Raw genomic sequence first — 23,791 nt, 5'->3', positions numbered from 1 at the left:
TATTGAAAAGCTTTTCTCAAAACCAAACTGACATTTTCTTAGCACTTCATTTTCATAAATGCGTGAAGGTACTCTTGAATACATTACTTTTTCGAGAATTTTGGTAAAGATGCCAAAAGTGAGATTGAACAGTAATGTTAGCGTCAGACCTACGCCCTTTCTGTTCAGTGGTTTAACAATTGTATATTTCAGTCTACTCAAAAAATGCCCTTTTCCAGTGTGCTACTACATATGTAGCTAAGAATACTATTTATCTGTTGGAAACAAGCTTTTAGTACTCTGTTGGAAATTCCATCAATTCCATACAAGCTTTTACTTTCGAGTGAATTTATTATTTTGCTAATTACAGTAGGGTGGTCGAGTTGAATTTCAGTTTTATAAAATTGTATTGGTGTTGCATTTTCCATATACGGCCTTGCATTTTCTAATGCACAGCTGGATACTACTTTCTCTACAATAGTTAAAAATGATTATTAAAAATATTTTCTATGTCTGACTTTTTGTTGAGTGTGATTCAAGTACACTCTCCCTGTGCTCTCGGTTGCCGTGTTTCTCTTTTAACAATATTCCAGATTGAGGTGCTAATCTCACACATAATGCACATACCTCTGGACTTTTTAATAACTTTCCTTAATACAGTGCAGTAGTTTTTATAATGTTTCACTGTTTATGGATCATTACTCCTTCTAGCTATAAGACTCATTTCCCTATTCTATTTAGAAGATATTTTTATCGCTTTAGTAAGCCATGGCTTTTTAGATGGTTTCTTACTATTATATTTCATTATTTTTTTAGGGACACTGTTTTCAAGTATACTCACAAAGGTATCGTGAAATTTAAATTTAAATTTAGCATCACATTCCCCATACACCTCATCTCAGTCTAATTGTTGCAAGCTTTCACTAAAAATCTACAATTGTTAAATGCTAATTGACTACACTATTTTGGAGGACTGTTTTGTATTACTGCATATACTGTAATTAGCTGCGCATCATGATCAGATAGAGCATTCTTAACAGGAAAAGTTTTTATTTGATTAAATTTATTTTGATCTTTAAAAACATTTCTATCAGTGTGCAGCTCCCTGTACTAACCAAACAGGAAAATCAGTAACTGATGTCAAACTGAAAGAAGCAAGTAATACTTCAAGGTCACTCAGACTCTTTCCGAAAATCTACATGGAAATCCCCACAATAATTTGTTTGTATAGATTAAATGCAGTCTTTGGCAACTGTAATAAATGTCTTATCGAGACCAGATAGAATTCTTTGTTGAATTCGATGTAATTTTGGCTAGTAATGAGGTGCACGAGTGTGCTTATCTCTGTTATGCGTTATGTGGTAATTGATTGTATTTAGCTCCTGTTTTACTATCTTGATTGTTTCTGTGACAGGGACTGTTACTCTGAATTCGACAAACAGTTCTACCTACAAGAATAAGGACTGACAATGGGATCCCCAATTTCAGAGAAATTAGCAAATATCTTCATGAAAAAAATAGAAGAAAGAATTTTTTATACAATTTTACCAGTACAATATACTGTACTGCTGGAGATACATGGATGACAACCTCTGGTTGATAGTTGAATCAAAAAGTAAAATATAAAGATTACTTGCAGAAATAAACACATTACACAAAAATATAAAGTTCACCTTAGAGGCAGAACAAACAGGCCAAATAAATTTCCTAGATATGCCCATCACAAAGAAAAATAGCAAATACTCATTTAGTATTTACAGAAAAAATGCCACAATGGACACAATATTACATCAATCATCCAACGACCCACTACCCTCAGATATAAGCTCCACAGATTAAGCACAGTACCGCTTGACAAAGAACACTATAATAACGAATCGAACATAATTATTCAGATTGCAAAACATGATGGGTACCAAGAATTCCTAGAAAGAAAACTGACAAAAAATCCAGAAAAACACAAAACTAGAAAAACACCACACAAATACAGAGACCGACATCACTCACAACAAAAAACACACACATGCACACACACAATCACCACTATCACTACACAAGGGAACAACACAAAAATTCAAGAGACGAGCTGGCACGCACATGCAGAAATAAACTGACACCCAGAATTGGTAACATCCTCAAGAAAAACGGAATAAAAATAGCATATCAAAGCAAGAAATCTATACAAAAATGTCTTTAAAAAAAGCAAGATCAAATGGAAATCTACCAAATATCTGGCATTTACCAACTCCAGTGTATTAGCTGTGATGCTCTACGCCTAGGACACGCTGCAGAACCTTTGAAATAAGATATAAGGAACGCCAAAGAGCGTGGAATTATGGCATCAGCCATTCAATATCTGCACAACAACAACAACAAAACCATCAGCCTACCGCAATAGAGAAGTACATGAAAGTAGAATGAAAATTTCCCTCTACAGTGGAGTGTGCGCTGATATGAAACTTCTTGGCAGATTAAAACACACACACACACACACACACACACACACACACACACACACACACACACAATCAAAGAAAAATACTACCAATAACCTCAATTGTAATTTTTAAAAAGTAAAAAAGTACTTTATAGAAAAGGGGGGGGGGGGGGGTGGCAGTACTTCACCGGGAACAGATCTCATTTTGTCTCTGTCTCTGTCTCTCTCTCTCTCTCCCTCTCTCTCTCTCCCTCTCTGTCTCTCTCTCTCTCTCTCACACACACACACACACACACACACACACACACACACACACACACACACACACACACTTCCTAGTTGGAAAATATAAACACTAACAGATAGATAGCAGACGCCTCCACCACTAAGAAAACACGAACTCATTGCGCAACAGCAAGACAAAACACAAAAAATGCTGTGTACAAAAGCAAATAGTTAACACATACAAGTGGAATACGAAGAAGAATGGAATAAACAACAAAACCCATAAGTAACGAAAAGCATAAAAACTTTTATAATACTAAGTAAAGGACGTGAACCGTTAATGATCAAAACAAACAAAATTGCAGGAGAAAATACCATATCGTTACAGTGACGACTGAAGACGCTTTAAAATAAAGCGAAACGCGTCTGGTCTGAATAAGACTTTTATTACAGTTGCTAAAGACCATAATTAACCTTTACAACTTGTATACCTGCAACTCCATAGAAAAGAGGCAAAAAAAATAAAGAAGACAACATGAACAATTTGCTTCCCTCTGTCTGACAAAAAGCAGAACAAAGAATCCAAGTTTTTCAGAAATAGCTGAAAATTTCCCAGTGGGGACCTATACGTAGCTATAATTATAAAAGTATTATTATTTAGTACAAGCTCACAGGCACCTGCTTCTATATGTTGCTCTACACTTTTTTTTACTTGCTAAATTGTTCACGCTATAATAAATGTGAAACACGTGGCAACCTCCGCTCTCCATTGTCTCCACTTACATGAGATGAAAGCTTATAGACACTTACATTTACCATATCTGTGGCTATATTATGTTCATACAGGCATTGTACATCTATTCTACCCTTAGTCTCCAAATCTTCCAAACAAACAAGCTTATCTACTTTCATATTTAACCACTGACATTTTGTTGCAATGTACTAACGATATTTTTTGTTTGTACTTTCATGAGAATCTTGCTCTATAGTAACATTATTTTTCACTGCATTTTTAATGACAATCTAGTGATATTTTAACATTTCTGGAACCTGACTGTCTGAGATTCTTTTTAAGCTTAATTTCATTCAATATTGAATCATTGGACACTGATCTTAGCCTAAAAGAGGTGGTCCCGTGAATTTCAGTGCCCTCCCTTAAAGATTTTGTTTTCATCCCGACGAATTTACCTTTCCCTTCAACACTGAGATGCAGGTCACTCCTTCTAAAGTCCCACCTACCGACAGTATTAACATGAACCAAACCCATTATGACAAGGTGCAGCTGATGTAACTCCATATTGACCCTCCTGACAAAGCTGCTCAATTGGGGTCGGTTACACCGCATCAAAGTAGGAACCAAACCGAAATTTGTATTGTTCGTTGCAGATGCTATTTTTATCTGGCCACACTCAATACTGTAGCGTTGAAACCTTTCAACACCGTTTCCTGCTCCAACCACTATCATAACACGATCCCGCTTTCTAAAACCCTTGCACAGTGATTCTACATCCTCTGTCACATGACTAAGACATGCACTGGGCTTCAAAAGACATGTGACCTGGTATATGTCTTCTAATTTTTCCTGTAATATCTGGCCCTCATCTCTACCATGGCTAATACCCAACAACAGAACTTTCCTTCTACTTTCTACTTTTCTTGAAACAATTTGTTTCCTAGTGAAAGCCTACTGAGTATTAACTGCGCTTACATCTACTTGAGCCTCTTCCTTAGTTAACTAAGCTAGCAAGTCAAATCTTCATGTTCCCAAACAGTGATGGAATTTTTATGGATGGCAGTCGCCATATGAGGGGGCTACAACTGTTTGAGATTGGTTTGAACAACGTTCTGATTTGACCACCGAGACCGCGAGACATGAATCACATCGAACATTTATGGGGCATAATTGAGAGGTCAGTTTGTGCACACAATGCAACACCGACAAAACTTTCGTAATGCGGACGTCTAAAGAGGTAGCGTGGGTCAGTACTTCTATAGGGGACTTGCATCGACTTGTTGAGTCCACGCCACTTAGAGCTGTTGCACTACGCTGGGTGAAAGGATGTCCGACGCGATATTAGGATGAAACCCTTGACTTTTGCCACCTGAGTGTATTCCCGAAGACCAGGGAACGGTTTGGAACGAGACGTATGGACGCCAGCAGAGCCATGGTCCACTTCCTGACTGAACACAGCCCTTATAAAATTCAGTCACGCCACGTACATCTCTCTCAAAGGAAAGAATGTACGTGTAGGGGGAACGGGGTTCTGCGGAGCACGTCGTAACACATTGCGCCGTTGTTACACAGGGCACACGACTAGAGCACAGGTAACGTGATTACAGACGAAGCAGCATGGAAAGAAATCGGCAACACGGCCCTGTACTTTCAGTGCACAAAAGAACGGCAAAGTAGACTTGACATGAGACCTGGGACACAATAAACAGCCAACGTGATAGACACCTCACAGGAGCATCTACATCTACATTCATACTCCGCAAGCCACCCAACTTTGTGTGGCGGAGGGCACTTTACATGCCACTGTCAAGATGGTGAAACCGACCCAAGAGACAATGCATACGATAATGAGAACAACTTGCTTGATCAAATCACGTAGTACGTAAACACTGACAGGGTACTGTACCTAGAGTCACGTAAAACCCGTACTTTGGAAGTAACGGAATAGCTTAGCAACAACAGGAACCAACGGTTGGCGCAGTCTTCCATATTTTTCGGATGTGGGCTATATCTGCCCCCTCCTAACCCCCCATCCCCACCACAGGTGTCTCCGCCCACCCCCTGTCCCTGCCTGCCGAAAGCTGTTCTTTGATGGCGCGCATCTACAACCCATCTCTAATCTTTCCCACCATCTTTAGACATGCTTCAGGTTCGATAAGGTAGTTTCTTACTTAACACCCTCCGTTTCCATTAACTAAATTTTCTTTGTAACGCATTGTTAGTACTTCGAATTCTTCTTTTTTTAAAATATAATATGGTCAGTGTGTCTGCCTAATGGAGTACAGTAGGGATTGTCTGTGCAATATTGTGAATTCTTTGCATGAAGTATCTTGTAGGTTATTACGTTATGCCGATTTCGTACTGAAACTTTTTCTTCGACAGTCGACTTTTCGACCCCTTCTAAAGGGATCTACCTCAGGAAGTTTTCTGGTGTCTCCACTTGACTGAACATAATCCTTTTTTCTCGCAATTAACTGGGCTTAATAATGTTAGAAATATTGCCGTTATCGTTGATACCTTTAGAGATCATTATAAATATGGACGTAAGTAACATGTCACTTACTGTCTGGAAGGAACCACTTCGAGGAAAAGAACAACCTGCCTCCCGTAGGGGTGGGGATGAAAAAAATGTTGTTCTTTACTGCGATGTCCGCCTCTCCTGCTGGAGTCCCTGCACTACGGCTGTGCTTCGCAGATTGCATAACGACCCCTGCGAGTGAAATGCCAGCAAACGCTCAGTGTGTCGGCGACAACTCTTTCGATTTATCGAGTCCATTATTCAGGGTCGCCTGGCTTATTCGTGAGTGTCCTGGTGACGCCTCACCCCCAGGGACGGGAGCAGATAAGGAAGGAGGTCTAAAGCACACGACTCGCCCGCTGTCTGGAAAAAATTACTGCAACAGTGAGATAACGCTCTGGGTGAGCGTTTGGGTGAAAAGGGGTGATACAGGGGCATAAGTCAGGAACGCCTGTGGCAATCTCTACCAAATTTTGAAAAACACAGTCCTCAGTCGCGAACACAATTAATTTGTGACCTAGGTTTCGGTGTCACAAGGGACACCTTCTTCGGACAAAATTGAAACTAAATGTTACAGAAAACATACCAAAAAATACTAAAGCTGCGGTCATACCTGTTAGCGTCAGATAGAATTAAAATAAAATGCAACAGAGGTGCAAGCCATTAGGGGCTGCCATGCGTCCTCTGCTACAGTCAACACGCTAACAGGTATGACGCAGCTTTCGTAGTTTTTGGTACGTTTGCTGTAACATTTAGTTTCAATTTAGTCCGAAGAAGGTGTCCCTTGTGACACCAAAACCTAGGTCACAAATTAATTGTGTTCGTGACTCAGGACTGTGTTTTTCAAAATTTTGTATTATACAACAGTCACTGATTGATAGCCATGTTAAAAAACTTAATCTCTACCAAATTGGGTATATACGTGACTCTTTTTTTTTTTTTTTGTACAGTAGCAGTATGACACCCCTTACTACCGCTACGGCTGCGGTGAGGACGAGAAGCGGCGACATGTAAAAATGTTAGGCAACAACTGTTGGTATTTCTTTCCTGCAACTAGTTGAGTTGGAATACTTTAAAAGTATGAAGCGCTATCTGTTATCGTGTTGTTTAATACGTTAACGACGCAAATCACGAATACATTTAAGGTCCTGTCCGTAATCGTATAATGTAGAGCGACGGCGAATCGGTCGGGTGGCGGCGTGAAATAGATGTGACATATGCGTATGTGGACGTGTCCGCGGGCCAGAAGTTGGCGTGGAATTTGACTCTCCTGCCGTTGTAAGGAGGCGCACTGCGGCAAAGTTTCGCGGTCGCCGTTACGTATTTATATTGACTGCTTGTGTTGAAAACAACTCATCAGACAATTGTGTTGCTAAATCTTCAACCAATAGACTCATCTTCCAAGATGTAATGTCCGTGCCAGATGCAAACAATCCCAGACACCAAACGGCACAAAAATGATTTCAAGTTCTGCTTCTTCATACCTCGTATATTATACCTCCGTTACCAACCGTACATTCCACATTACAACTCAGGAAAGCATAGAAGTTTACAAAGCTCCCAATACGTCTCGCTCTTTACTGTTTTCGGTCTTTAACTCAGCTCTGACTTTCTCTTGACCAGAGACGTCATGGTACTTGTTCCTCCCCCCCCCCCCCCCCCCCGCGGACTTCCAGAAGGGAGCAGGTGTCTCCAGGTGCGGGCGTACCTCAGGCGCCTTGCGGATGCGCTGCGCCCACTCCCCCCTTAAGAAGTGTGAGAAAGAAGACAGAAATTAGCCGCACAATATGTGGGCCTAATCCAAAGACTTGCGTACTAACAGAACAAGTTGCTTAGCCAAAGCAACGACTACCCTTCATCGGTTACAGTGATCTAGGGAATAACATATCACTTTGTCCAAAGTAATCGGTTACAAGTCAAGTGGAAAACGAAATTCACGCAATATTTGAGAAGAACTTTTCCGCCACTCTGCTGAGGAGTCTGCGCTGGGTTGGAACATTAAGACTGAGTGCCGCACCACAACTCTAACCTGCAACCTTGGCCTCAGCGAACCGCGCACTTTCTGACTGTTCTCTGAACTGCAGCACTAACTTTTCTCCACATTCCAAGGAGATGATGGCGGAAATGAATACGTCGTCTTCTCTCTCTCTCTCTCTCTCCCTCTCTCTCCTCCTTGTTCTTTTCTTCCCCTGCTCAGACGTCGCTCCCCCTTCCGGCCGCCATCTGTCACAGTCGCCTGCAGCGCCCCTGGAGGCACATCCAGGAAGCTTCGTTCGCATAGGGTGGGAAATTCTTCCGCAAAGCATATGGAACGCTGAATTTCTGTTGCTCTCGCTGTGTGGCGCAGTGCCACGAAGTTTGTATGACGCTCTACTAGAGGTTGTCGAGAAAGCTTTTCTGAAAGAAATCAAAAAGTTACGCACCACACAAACAAATATCGACAAAAGCTATTGCCACCTGTTTCCACGTCGCAAACGACAAGTCAGAAGAACACAAAACTAACTGCTGCGTAAAATAATTACACTCTAGAGATTTCCTAGAGCTGACTCACCTAAACGAGGCACGTTGATCACAAACTGCACGAAACTTTCCAGTAATGACTGACGGAAGAGCACGGGCAAGCGTATCCACGTGTCCCCCTCTTGCGTCCACAGTCGGTTTCCTAACAAAATTGACACGAACAGAAAAGTTGGGCGTTAATTACTCACTTAACCGTTGGCGAAACGAAAACTGGAACAGGAATTTTTTTCTGCACAATATGTCTACTTCTTTGCGAGTGACGATCCGTCATACACCACAGACTGTAGCGCCTAGAACCGCACGGCCACTCCGGCCGACGAAGCTCTTGTCATCAGCTTGGTTCGGTGTCCTCATTCCCATCCTTTCCATCTCATACTCAAAAGGCGTCTTGCGGAAGTGTTTCCTCGTACGACTGCGAATAGATCGACATTGAAGGAGAGCGACAGAGACTAAACTGACGAATTTGAAATGTGTGATTGCAGGAGAATGGACAGAATAAGATGGGTGGATGGAGTACACTCCAGTACGGCAAAGGGTAAAGGAACAAAGAACTCTCGTAAAGCTGGTTAAAAAAATTCGAAAGGTGTAGAACACAGCCTACCTCGTCAGAAGTATCCGGACACCAACATGTAATTCGGAACTGACCACTAGATGTCACGAGAGGTGTGGAGTGTGGCGTCATCTGTGGAGAAACAGTGGCAGCAGAACTGGAGGAGGAGGGGGAGGAGGAGATTACTGTTTAACGTCCAGTCGACAAAGAGGCCATCAGAGACGGAGCACAAGCTCGGATTAGGGAAGGATGGAGAAGGAAATCGGCCGTGCCCTTTGAAAGGAACCATCTGGGCACTTTCATAATGCGATTTAGAGAAATCACGCAAAACGTAAATCAGAATGGCCAGATGCGTGTTTGAACCGTCGTCCTCCCGGCTGCGAGTTCACTGTGCCGACCACTGCGCCACATCGCTCTGTCAGCAGAATAAGTTGGTCAGGAGAGCTCAGTGTGGACTGGTGGCTGGGCGACGTCTGAGTAACAAATCCGTCTGACACGTTTCTCCCGTCATTAAGGGGACCACGTCCACTGCTGGTGATGCGACTGTGTGGAGGAAGCGCGAGGGGACAGCCGCAGCTGAACCGAGACCACGCAGTCCTCACGTACTGGCGGGCAGCGGTCATCGAGCATCGCGGAGGGTGGCTGGAAAAAAGTCGAACGAAATAAGCTTAAGAAATCATTCGCAAGTTCTAAAGTGCTGCGAGCAGTTCAGTGCCTGATGGTCGAGCAGTTCCTCATAAGTCAGACTTCAGTTGGAGGACGCTAAGTAACGCTTGAGGTGGTGTAAAGATCGAAACCACTGGACGGTCGATGATGGGGATCTAGTGATTTCAAGTGATTAATGAACTGCACCCCGTGGCAATCCGATTGAAGTGTTTCGATTTGGCGAATGTCTGGAGATCGTTACCTGCCATCATGTCCAGTGCTAACAGTAAGGAAGGGAGGAGGGGATGTTACGGTATGGGAGCTATTTTTCGTGGTTAGCGTATGGTCTTCTTTTTGTGCCCAAGAAAACCCTAATTCGGAAAGATAAGATCCCACATTACAGGACTGTGATATGTGTACAATGGAGGAACAGTTCGGAGACAATGATTGTATCAGCATGACAGTCAACCCCGACGTGAAGCAGCCACACTGAGGCAGTGGTTTGTGAACAGATGCTTTTCTGAAATGAACTGGCCTGCTCAGAGTCTCGAGCTGAGTCCAATGGAACACCTGCAGGGTGAGTTAGAACGTCGACTTTGTTCCAGACCACTGCGTCCAGCACCATTACCTTCTCCGTTTTCGGCTCTCGAGGAAAAATGGGCATCCGTTGTTCCACTGACATTCAGAAACCTAACTGAAAGTGTCCCCATGAGAACTCAAGCCACCTTAAAGGCGAAGAATGGACACACACCCCATATTAACGTCCAGTAATATGATTTCGAATGCTTTTGGTCAAATGGAGTATACTGCGAGGAAAAGGAATTCTGAGAATAGCTATCAAAGGTACAGTGGAAAAAAAGAAGAAATTACTAGGGAGAAGTATTGTGAGGTGACAAGAATTTACCGGACTACGAAGCAGACATCCCGCGACCGGATCAGTTTGAGACAGCAATGGTGTCAGAAAGTTGCCAGTAGACGGAAGTCTTTAACGTCAGGTTGACCCGAATCAGAAAACACTCCCATCAGAACTCTCGTAACCAGCAACTCGCTTCCTTCGCAAAATCAACGAGTCTCGTATCCAGGCCAACCCTGCACCTTGACAGTTGCGAAATCGCATACCACCCTCAGGCAAAAATGCCAGCGGAACACATTATGTTGCCGTTTTACACCATTTTTTCTGTCTGTTTTTTGATAGAGAGAGAGAGACAGAAAGAGAGAGAGAGAGTGAGGGAGGGAGAGAGCAGGAGTAGGAGGAGGGACAGAGGGAGAGATACCGCTGACATCGCGTTTACTTGTTGTAGGATCACTGCGGAACTCCTTTATCACGACATTTTTCGATATTACGTCGCTCCTTCCATGGCTAGCCTCATCAGGACGTAGAGTAACTCTTTACCTGAAAGGTTTCATGGAGCTCTTCAAAGGTTTCTTAATTCATCCTAAATGCAGAGATAGTATCTGGCGAGGCAGGCTATAGGTTTAAAAGCAGAACTGCAGGTAATAACAAAGAACGGCAGCACGAATGCTGACACATCTGTGTCACGGGAGGTGCTCACAAAAATGAAGGAGCAGACGCTTCGAATCGTCACCGACTGCCCCTTGGAAGCTCACTCAACGAAGTTTCAAGAACCAGTTTAAATGTAGGAATTCACTATGCTATGCAGTGGCGGCATAGAGACTAGACTAATCCCAGAGACTTTTAGACAATCGTTTCAACAGTGCGGACGTCGATGGAGAACTGCGAGTTGGCTCGGTTCGTACCATAAATAATGCAACTTACTTCCATAACCCTTAAATGCCAGACAGGAATAAGAAGATTTACGATACCATATTTCAGCGCCTATGTTATTCAGAAGTATGATCCAGTACCGTATTGATCCGCCGACATCAGGCAAGTTTCAATTAAAATATCTCCCCTGTACAGGAATAAAGATAACGGATGTAAGAGTGCAGATTGCAGGCACGTGGTTGACGGCATACGGAAGTTTGGATCTGGCCGTGAAGCGCCCTCAGGTAGCCCAATGGGAAGGCGGACCCTCGCCAAAAGCGGGAAGTCGAGGTTCGAATCCCGGCCCGGCACAAGTTTTCATTGTCGTCACTCCATTAGACAGTTGGTGGTTGTCCTTATTCTCCGCAACTGCGAATACATTTCATGTGTAGAAATGGAAGTGTTCCGTAATGTCAGACCCCTCTGTCGGTGCCTTAAAGGCCCCTCAAATTTGCTAGTGTGGCACTGAAACACCTCGAGAGTACAGTGTTGAAATGGTGCACGTTTCACCAGTAGAGTCGGAGACTAATGTGTTCAACCTTTCAGTAGTGTAGCAATGACCAGCATGTTGTCGCAGGCGCGCGCGAGCGCTCACACACACACACACACACTGAATCAAATCTTTAGAAGCAGTCTGCAATTTCATTACCACGTCGTTTCTGTAGGAAAGTCGCGAACGACACACAGAATCTGCATTATCTACCTAACAAAATATCCCACTTGCTTCTAAACGAATCTTATCCAATCAGCCTGCCAGCTATACTCTTATACCAGCTCCTGTTATACATATTTTTGTTTATTTATTCAATTAATGTGATCACATAGAACCTATTGACCCTCTCTTTCATTGGACATGGGTATTGTACATCGCGTATTATATAATTTTTAAAATAATAACTACCAATAAGCTGATATTAACAGAGTTAAAAATGATGTGAATATATCTAATTACAATAATAAAAATGTTTATAAAAGAGCTAGCTAATAAAGAATAGCGCCAATACTAGCGTTACTGCTACTTCCGCTCATTATTACTGTTACCAGCAAGCCTGGCAATGCTTCGCGGTACATGTGGGAATTCGATATACGTTCTAATCTCTCGCTCTCTCTCTCTCTCACTCACTCACTCACTCTTCCCCTTCCCCTTCTCAATGTTCATTTCCTCATTTCCTCCCACCCTCTCTGTCTATCTCCTCTCCTGCCTCCACCTCCTCCTCTCCAACCTTCGCCCGCCTTCATTGTTACTGCAAACGAAACCCTCATTAGGGATTGAAGCCGCTTAGAATGAACGGTTAAATCGGTTGGAGTGATTGGCATACCAGGTACGAGAGACACCTGTCCAGCTGGCGGACCTATGACGACGCTGGCTTCTGTGCCAGTATTTCGCGTAATTTATCTGCGAATGGGCACGATTGCAAACTTTCGGACTGTTCAGATTCCATAGTAGAATCCTAATCAAATGCTGCTATTCCACAACGGATATCGAATTCCCACATGTATCCGCAACTGTCTTGTGGCGATATTTCCATAGAAACTTCCATCACCTAACATATATTTCCTTACATCTGACCGAGAAGTCAAATGCCAATTTTCATAAATTTAGCTTTAAATATTTTTAACATAACGAAATATTTCCTTAAAGTTTTTCATCCCCTGTTTTACCGTCTTCAGTGTTTCACTTCCTGAAACAATGAAATATGTATTTTTTATTTCTAACAGAGAACCCAAATACAAATTTCCATTTATTTTGTTTTGAAAATTCTTTCATAGTAAAATAATTTCATAAAACACTTCATACATAATTTCACTCCGTCGTGGAACTGAATTTCCAAAAACACTGAAGCGAGAAGTGAAATACAATGCAGCTTTAAAATGCTTTGATAGTTCTTTAAGAGTAATTTATTTTCAAAAGAACTTTAACCCACTATTTCACACCCATAGGGGTTAAATTTCCAAAAATTCTGAAACACGTATTTCTTTATTTGATCGAGGAACCAATTTCCGTAGATGTTGCTTAAAAATTGCTGAGTGGTCAGCACGACGGGAATGTTATGCCAAGGGGCCCGGGATCGATTCCCGGCTGGGTCGGAGATTTTCTCCGCTCAGGGACTGGGTGTTGTCTTCATCATCATCATCATCATCATCACCTCATCCCCATCGACGCGCAAGTCGCGGAAGTGGCGCCAACTCAAAAGACTTGCACCAGGAGACCGGTCTACCTGACGGGAGGCCCTAGCCACACGGCGTCTCTATTTACCAGCGTCAGCAATACAATATGCCCTCTTCAGGCCCCATATGCACTTCATGCGTAGACAACCAGATGTATCGATATTAGCGTACAGAGCCATCAGTATCTCGATACCGTGAATCTGTTACTGGGGTGCTTCATTCGAAGACTTACTTGGTTTGTTATGACCAGTATCGAGAGAGACAGTATGACGCTGCCACAACTGTGGATCTAGTTTACATCACATTTTAAATATGTGTGACGATGCTATGCTGATTTTGTGTATATTTTGCACCACTACCACTATGACTTTGTTATTTAGGGATAATATATCAAAACGTGTCTGAAGATGTTCATTGCTGACCGTTAGTCTGGGGACCAAACGTTTTCACTGTTTCTGTCAGTCAGTGGGAAGAAAATGGAAGTTGTTTCCTCTTCAATTCCCGTTCTGTTTTCTGTTATCGCTTTTAAGTATAGCGCGCGAAGTGGCCGGTGGTAAGACAGTAGAGTCACATTCCCGAACAGTTCTCATACTGAATGAGGGAAGGAATGCAGCGAAAATAAATATTAACACGGACGATGCAAGTGGCCATAAGATTGAGCTGGTTGTAAATGTTCGTCGGCTACGGACGATTGTTAAGAATCTGCAAAAACAGTGACAGATTTTTTTTTTGTGCTAATCCCTACCCTGTCAGACAGACATAGGTTTCCCGTCGCTTTTCCTGAATTACTTAAGGTGAATGCCTGCTTGGTTCCTCTGAGAAGGACGTGACCACTATTCAGTATGAGCGCGGGCCTAATGACCCCGTCGTCGAAGACATTGCTTTCTCTTCCTTTTTGAACGGCAGCATCGCCGAACTAACGGATGGCTGGGGAAAATTCAAAGCCGCAAGCATAATTTATGAATTTTGTAACTGGTCCTCAGTATTCCCAGAAAACATTGGTGTCGAAGGCGAGTATTTCGAATAAGCATTTCCTGCAGTAAAAACACATTACCTTAACCACAACCTGTGATTTTAATAAAAAGTTTCGCAAGCAGGAACACAGCAGAAAACACGTCATCAGTGGCTATATACGTACCCGTTGTCGTAATTATAAAGCACACTCTCTCGTTTCACAGCTTTCTCAACAACTTGAGAGAGGTGTGTGGTTCAGGAAATTTTAAAACGTTACCCTAAAAACCGATGCGTGTTGTGCGAGAGTAAAACAATATACGCGAAGAGATAGCGGCCGAAGCCGCAGTCTTTGTTATTCTGCTGCAGGATGCTTCTGGAAAAAATAACACCGCCATGGCGGACCTCGCTCTTCAGAACCACGTCGTTTGTTCAAAACACGAGATTTTGTACTGATAAGGTGAATGTGGGAAGAAGTGTAGTGAAAATAAATGTTCACGTGGATGTTGTAAGTGTTCGTCAGCTACGAAAAAGTACCAAAAAAATACTGATAGAAAATCATTTTGTTTGGTACAATCGTTCTACTGTATCACAAAATTTTCTCCTTTAACGATATACACTTTTATATACGTTATGAACTATTCTAATAAAACATTGTTTTTGACGGATTCGCCAGCTTCTGGAAGTGATGAAAGCTACTGTGCAGCCGAAACACTGCGTGACAGAACAGGGGGGAGTCGTTGCGTGATAAGTGAGTTGTGGGCTGCGAGACATTAATTACTCCGATGTTCCTCTGCTTCAGACAATCAACTCTTTTTCATCCCCTTTTTTTTTTTTTTTTGGTCATCAGTTTACTGACTGGTTTGATGCGGCCCGCCACGAATTCCTTTCCTGTGCTAACCTCTTCATCTCAGAGTAGCACTTGCAACCTACGTCCTCAATTATTTGCTTGACGTATTCCAATCTCTGTCTTCTTCTACAGTTTTTGCTCTCTACAGCTCCCTCTAGTACCATGGAAGTCATTCCCTCATGTCTTAGCAGATGTCCTATCATCCTGTCCCTTGTCCTTGTCAGTGTTTTCTACATATTCCTTTCCTCTCCGATTCTGCGTAGAACCTCCTCATTCCTTACCTTATCAGTCCACCTAATTTTCAACATTCGTCTATAGCACCACACCTCAAATGCTTCGATTCTCTTCTGTTCCGGTTTTCCCACAGTCCATGTTTCACTACCATACAATGCTGTACTCCAGACGTACATCCTCAGAAATTTCTTCCTCAAATTAAGGCCGGTATTTGATATTAGTAGACTTCTCTTGGCCAGAAATGCCTTTTTTGCCATAGCGAGTCTGCTTTTGATGTCCTCCTTGCTCCGTCCATCATTGGTTATTTTACTGCCTAGGTAGCAGAATTCCTTAACTTCATTGACTTCGTGACCATCAATCCTGATGTTAATTTTCTCGCTGTTCTCACTTCTACTACTTCTCATTACCTTCGTCTTTCTCCGATTTACTCTCAAACCATACTGTGTACTCATTAGACTGTTCATTCCGTTCAGCAGTTCATTTAATTCTTCTTCACTTTCACTCAGGATAGCAATGTCATCAGCGAATCGTATCATTGATATCCTTTCACCTTGTATTTTAATTCCATTCCTGAACCTTTCTTTTATTTCCATCATTGCTTCCTCGATGTACAGATTGAAGAGTAGGGGCGAAAGGCTACAGCCTTGTCTTACACCTTTCTTAATACGTTCCTGATCGTCCACTCTTATTATTCCCTCTTGGTTGTTGTACATATTGTATATGACCCGTCTCTCCCTATAGCTTACACCTACTTTTTTCAGAATCTCGAACAGCTTGCACCATTTTATATTGTCGAACGCTGTTTCCAGGTCGACAAATTCTATGAAAGTGTCTTGATTTTTCTTTAGCCTTGCTTCCATTATTAGCCGTAACGTCAGAATTGCCTCTCTCGTCCCTTTACTTTTCCTAAAGCCAAACTGATCGTCACCTAGCGCATTCTCAATTTTCTTTTCCATTCTTCTGTATATTATTCTTGTAAGCAGCTTCGATGCATCAGCTGTTAAGCTGATTGTGCGATAATTCTCGCACTTGTCAGCTCTTGCCATCTTCGGAATTGTGTGGATGATGCTTTTCCGAAAGTCAGATGGTATATCGCCAGACTCATATATTCTACACACCAACGTGAATAGTCGTTTTGTTGCCACTTCCCCCAATGATTTTAGAAATTCTGATGGAATTTTATCTATCCCTTCTGCCTTATTTGACCGTATGTCCTCCAAAGCTCTTTTAAATTCCGATTCTAATACTGAATCCTCTATCTCTTCTAAATCGGCTCCTGTTTCTTCTTCTATTACATCAGACAAATCTTCACCCTCATAGAGGCTTTCAATGTACACTCCTGGAAATTGAAATAAGAACACCGTGAATTCATTGTCCCAGGAAGGGGAAACTTTATTGACACATTCCTGGGGTCAGATACATCACATGATCACACTGACAGAACCACAGGCACATAGACACAGGCAACAGAGCATGCACAATGTCGGCACTAGTGCAGTGTATATCCACCTTTCGCAGCAATGCAGGCTGCTATTCTCCCATGGAGACGATCGTAGAGATACTGGATGTAGTCCTGTGGAACGGCTTGCCATGCCATTTCCACCTGGCGCCTCAGTTGGACCAGCGTTCGTGCTGGACGTGCAGACCGCGTGAGACGACGCTTCATCCAGTCCCAAACATGCTCAATGGGGGACAGATCCGGAGATCTTGCTGGCCAGGGTAGTTGACTTACACCTTCTAGAGCATGTTGGGTGGCACGGGATACATGCGGACGTGCATTGTCCTGTTGGAACAGCAAGTTTCCTTGCCGGTCTAGGAATGGTAGAACGATGGGTTCGATGACGGTTTGGATGTACCGTGCACTATTCAGTGTCCCCTCGACGATCACCAGTGGTGTACGGCCAGTGTAGGAGATCGCTCCCCACACCATGATGCCGGGTGTTGGCCCTGTGTGCCTCGGTCGTATGCAGTCGTGATTGTGGCGCTCACCTGCACGGCGCCAAACACGCATACGACCATCATTGGCACCAAGGCAGAAGCGACTCTCATCGCTGAAGACGACACGTCTCCATTTGTCCCTCCATTCACGCCTGTCGCGACACCACTGGAGGCGGGCTGTACGATGTTGGGGCGTGAGCGGAAGACGGCCTAACAGTGTGTGGGACCGTAGCCCAGCTTCATGGAGACGGTTGCGAATGGTCCTCGCCGATACCCCAGGAGCAACAGTGTCCCTAATTTGCTGAGAAGTGGCGGTGCGGTCCCCTACGGCACTGCGTAGGATCCTACGGTTTTGGCGTGCATCCGTGCGTCGCTGCGGTCCGGTCCCATGTCGACGGGCACGTGCACCTTCCGCCGACCACTGGCGACAACATCGATGTACTGTGGAGACCTCACGCCCCACGTGTTGAGCAATTCGGCGGTACGTCCACCCGGCCTCCCGCATGCCCACTATACGCTCTCGCTCAAAGTCCGTCAACTGCATATACGGTTCACGTCCACGCTGTCGCGGCACGCTACCAGTGTTAAAGACTGCGATGGAGCTCCGTATGCCACGGAAAACTGGCTGACACTGACGGCGGCGGTGCACAAATGCTGCGCAGCTAGCGCCATTCGACGGCCAACACCGCGGTTCCTGGTGTGTCCGCTGTGCCGTGCGTGTGATCATTGCTTGTACAGCCCTCTCGCAGTGTCCGGAGCAAGTATGGTGGGTCTGACACACCGGTGTCAATGTGTTCTTTTTTCCATTTCCAGGAGTGTATTCTTTCCACCTATTTGCTCTCTCCTCTGCATTTAACAGTGGAATTCCCCTTGCACTCTTAATGTTACCACCGTTGCTGTTAATGTCACCAAAGGTTGTTTTGACTTTCCTGTATGCTGAGTCTGTCTTTCCGACAATCATATCTTTTTCGATGTCTTCACATTTTTCCTGCAGGCATTTCGTCTTAGCTTCCCTGCACTTCCTATTTATTTCATTCCTCAGCGACTTGTATTTCTGTATTCCTGATTTTTCCGGAACATGTTTGTACTTCCTCCTTTCATCAATCAACTGAAGTATTTCTTCTGTTACCCATGGTTTCTTCGCAGCTACCTTCTTTGTACCTATGTTTTCCTTCCCAACTTCTGTGATGGCCCTTTTTAGAGACGTCCATTCCTCTTCAACTGTACTGCCTACTGCGCTATTCCTTATTGCTGTATCTATAGCGTTAGAGAACTTCAAACGTATCTCGTCATTCCTTAGTACTTCCCCTGTGGATCTAGTATTGTCATTATGGAGAACGACGGCGCTTTTCCAGTGGATTTTCCTGATTTCATCGGTGAAGTTTGACAAAATAATTGGCGTGTAACACTCGCAAAGGGAAGACCTCAGACCCAGCCAACCGATTCGGCCTGTATTTGTCGGATCGGGACTTGTGCACAGCGCAACATCACAGACTGTGGAGATATTTTGGTTCCACAACCCCTCAAGCTTGTGACGTGCAACCGAGTCAGAATTGGCGGGATCGATGAATAATTGAAAACTGAACATATCGCATATGTATCAACATATATGGGGTCCAAAAACGCATATTTTACCGGCAATCGAGGAAATAAACATTTTCGATTGCCCCTTATGTACTTATAAGGCAAGCAAGGGCTGTTCTGCAAATGCGCTGCTGGTGTAGCGACCACGTCAGCTGGCTGCGAAGTGGAGAACCTGCCTTCCGTTTCCAGTCGCTTTCTGCATTTTTTTTCTTTGCGTTTCCTTCAGTTTTGGAATTTGTAGGCATAAGGGGTTTTATAAGGATATTAAGACAATATGGAATAATAACAAGGCATGAAAATAAATGTTTCAAACGACATACACTGACAAAGAAATAAAAATTTAATCATGGGCGATTTACATTGTCTCTGTCTGTTACAAATCCTTCAGACAAGTATAGTAATGGTTAGTTTTGTAAATAAAAACCGCCTTTCTTGCTTAAGTGTATTTTATTTCTCCCAGACGCGTTTCGCCTTGTAATGTAATTATCTTCAGTGGGCTCTGGTATGATACAGTTTCGTTTTGATATGTGATATTTAGAGATTGCAAAAAAAGTCACGTCTTGCTCTCTTTATGTAAGTAAGTAATTACTTACAGTTCCTCGCGTTTTTGGCTCCCACCTGCATTTCCTAAATCTGCTTTCTTTCTGGAGGTCGCACAACAACTTCACGTTCTTTTCATGTTCTGAACTTCTTTCTTCACAGTTTTCATTTTGTTCGCCCTTATTGCTGCCCAGTACTATTAGTTTTGTGTTACTACCTGTAGATATTTGACAGAAAACAGCGATTTAAAGACGTAACTACTGTGAGATCACTGTGTGTCTAATCCTGTTTAGTTTGTTTACGTACATGTGACCAACATAACGAAGTGTATGCTGAATACTAACGTCTTACGTTTTCCTGATTATTTTGTGTAGTCGTTGTGGTACTCAGTGTTTATGAATGTGTATGGTTCTGCTGTGTTGTTGCCAGTGGTTTTCTGTTTTTCTGCTTTTATTTTACTTTTAATTTTGTTCTTTAGCTCTGTGTCTTTGTTACTACTGTAATAATTGTGGTAGGCTATTTGCATTATTATGTCAAGTTCTTTTTGGTAGTTTTCTTTTTTGAGTGGCGCAGTGTTGAGTCTAAGGAGCATGTGTCAAAGTGCTGCTTGCTTCTCTGTGTACGGATGGTCTGAGGACTGGGGAATGATAACGTCAGTTGTTGTGGGTTTAAGATAAATTTCAAACATATGCTTATTGTTTTGTCTTTTATTGTTATTCCCAGAAAGTTAATTAGGTTATTCTCTTCTATTTCAAATGTGAGTTTTGTATTTTTATATACCTTCTTGATCTCAGTATGTAATATTTCAATTTTTGCTTGTGGCTCATCAACAGCGGATGTCATCCATATACCTCAATGAATGTAACATGTTGTATTCTTTAGCAACTGTTTTTGTGAAAATGATCTGTTCAATGTAGTTCACTAAATTATTTGCTAAGACTTCTGTAACGGGGGACCCAATTGGTAATCCATCTCCTTGCTAAATAAAATTCATTATTGAATTTTGTTCAGTTATGAGCTTTATTAGTGTAGTTCATTAATCTGTTTATCAAGGATGGATGGATGGATGTATGGATGGAGAGGGTTTTAAGGGTGCACGACGGCAATGTCTTCAGCGCCCGCTCAGTAACAGATCGAGACGGGTGTCAAGAAAAGACTCAGATCAATAAGATAAAACAGAACGTAAGACACAGGAAACTAGCTTGGAAAAATATGTGCCTACCCACACCAAAGCGTGGCACGAAGCATGCCGCCAGCAGTAAAACATGGACAACCCAGCAAGAAAGTGGTAGAGAGAGGTAAAAGAATATAGCAGATGGTAGTGGCTGGCTGACCGCAAGGAAAAAGGGAGGATGGTTGGTTGGTTTGGGGAAGGAGACCAGACAGCGTGGTCATCGGTCTCATCGGATTAGGGAAGGATGGGGAAGGAAGTCGGCCGTGCCCTTTCAGAGGAACCATCCCGGCATCTGCCTGGAGCGATTTAGGGAAATCACGGAAAACCTAAATCAGGATGGCCGGACGCGGGATTGAACCGTCGTCCTCCCGAATGCGAGTCCAGTGTCTAACCACTGCGCCACCTGGCTCCGTGGAAAAAGGGAGGAGGGGAGTAGACTATGTGTTTTCAGGATTTCATCTAAGATATCTATTGTTTCTGGCCCTGATATGTTGGAATACGTGCTTCCTACATCAAATGAAAATAGTGTTGCTCTCTCTGGGATTTTTATATCTTTTATGCGTTGCATCAGCTCTGTACTGTTTGTACTTTGAAATTTTCAGAATCTAATTTTAATATGTATCCTGAAAGCTTGTGAGAGATTTTCTGAAATCCAGTACTGGCCTCAAAGGGAGATTTAGATTCTGGATCTTTGGCGTTGGAAGACAGGTGCAGTGGGATTAATCTGTGTCAGCTTTCTTTTTTCTGTGTTACCCAGCATGATGTCTATATTTTTCAGTGTCTGGAATCTTTGTTGGCTCTGATTTCAATTTTGTAACGTTACTTTGTGACGCAAATCCTTGTGATTATTCAATGTACTGTTCTTTGTCCATAAGTTCTACTGTATTCTCCCCCTCTACTGCTGAAATGATGACGTTTTCAGTTTCTATGTTTTTCCTAACTTCTCTCAGTGTTTCCAATTCTATGTTTGCCATGCTTTTGTATTGTTGGGCTTCCATATTGGTTATTATATTATGGATTTTTTTTTTTTTTTTTTTTTTTTGCTGCTTCTCTAGTTAATCCAATATTGATGCTGCTGTCATCTCTCCTATCTTCTCTTACCAATACCCTTCCTGCTTCTATGATTAGATTTGCTATGTAATTTTCAACTGTTTCTGAATTTACATTGTATTTTAATCCTTCTTGAACAGTTGACTTTTCTTACTGTTCATTTATGTGTCTGTACAGTTCACTAAACTTGAGTAGAATTAGTATGTGTGATTTTGTTGGTTGTGTTTAGAGTTATTGTGCTGTAACTAAAGTTTCTTAAGTTGATTAATCCTCCTTTTATGACCAGTTTCCATCCTTGGTACAGCAGTTTGTGTGTGTCTTTAGACCTCTTTGACCAGATGAGAGAAAAGGCCATATTACTAATGATGTTTGCAAGTTGCAAATCTCTTTTGTATAACACATAATATAGTTTTTGTTTAGTAGAGAATAGGGATCTAGTTTGACTTTTAACTACATTATCTAGGTAGCATGCATCGCTTTTTGATAGCGCTGACTGAAGTCTTTTTAATCTTTGAATTAATACATTTAGGTACAAGACCATTGAATTTGCAGGTGGTGTTGAAATTTATGGGGTGTATGCTTTTATGAATGTTCAGATGATTTGTTACGAATTGCCAGCCGGAGTGGCCATGCGGTTCTAGGCGCTACAGTCTGGAGCCGAGAGACCGCTACAGTCGCAGGTTCGAATCCTGCCTCAGGCATGGATGTGTGTGATGTCCTTAGGTTAGTTAGGTTTAATTAGTTCTAAGTTCTAGGCGACTGATGACGTCAGAAGTTAAGTCGCATAGTGCTCAGAACCATTTGAACCATTTTGTTCCGAATTTCTGGTGTAGACCACATGGAAATGCCTGGTATGACGCGAACTGAAAACTCATTTGCATGACAGTCATCTGCAACAGACAGAGAGATATTTATACTCTACAAATATCACATATCAAAACAATACTGTCTCATTTTACATCCCACTGAAGATGCCTTAAAATAAAAGGCGAAATACCTCTGGGAGAAATAAAGTACATTACAGCAAGAAAATGTGGTTTTTAATTTTCAAAACTACTACTTCTGTGCTTGCTGTGGATGGTGCCACAAACAATTTTTTTTTTATTTACGCCATACCAGGCATTTCTATGTGATATATACCAGAAAAACAGAAGAAGTCGCCAAAACATTCATAAAACCATAAAACACATAAAATCCAACACCATATGGAATTGTAATGATTTTGTACCTAAATATATTAATTTAAAGATTAAAAACAGTTCACCCAGCGCTCAAAAAGGAACGCAAGCTGCCCACAAAATGTGGTTAAAATTCGAAATCAATTCAATATATTCCACTAAACGAGAACTATACTATCAGTTATATAAGATGCATTTACAATTTGCAAACATCTGTAATAGAATGGCAGTTTTCTCTCATCTGGTCAACAAGATTGAAAGTCCCACAAAAATTGCTGTACAAATAGTGAAAACTATTCACAGAATAAAGGTCAGTCAACTCAAGAAATTCCAATCACGACACAATAACTCTAAACACAAATTCCACCTAAGATTAGTGAACCTTACAGACACGCAAATGAACAGTAAAGAAAGTCAGCTGTTGGAGAAAGGACTACAATGTAATGTAAATTCAGAAGTAGATGAAATTTATATAGGCAATCTAATTATCTTCTCTTCTATAAGAGAGAAAACATCAATGTTAACTTTGCATTAACTAATAGAGAACTAGTAAAAAAATCCATAATATAATAACCAATATGGAAACACAACAGTACAAAAAATACTAGAACACAGATTCAGTAACACAGAGAACATAGGACAATATTTGAAAATTAAAACGTCACCATTTCAAAAGTAGACACTGTGAACACAGTCGTACTTACACACAAGGAACGATATATTGAAAAAACACAAGAATTTGAGACACAGT

The 23,791-nt window shown here is 42.3% G+C and overlaps 1 protein-coding gene across 1 annotated transcript in view; it reads left to right on the top strand.

Annotated features, from left to right (window-relative positions):
- The first annotated feature begins 6,020 nt into the window (after positions 1-6,020).
- Positions 6,021-23,791, top strand: part of LOC126424733 (pinopsin-like) — a 173,983-nt gene continuing 156,212 nt past the window's right edge. The window contains exon 1 of the mRNA XM_050087452.1: positions 6,021-6,293. Coding sequence (XP_049943409.1) covers positions 6,021-6,293 — 273 coding nt within the window. The remainder of the gene's footprint in view (positions 6,294-23,791) is intronic.

This window comes from Schistocerca serialis, chromosome 10, assembly GCF_023864345.2.
Source record: "Schistocerca serialis cubense isolate TAMUIC-IGC-003099 chromosome 10, iqSchSeri2.2, whole genome shotgun sequence".
Lineage (NCBI taxonomy): Eukaryota > Metazoa > Arthropoda > Insecta > Orthoptera > Acrididae > Schistocerca > Schistocerca serialis.
Note: the sequence above shows the minus strand (reverse complement) of the source record. Positions and strands in the feature narration are given on the sequence as shown.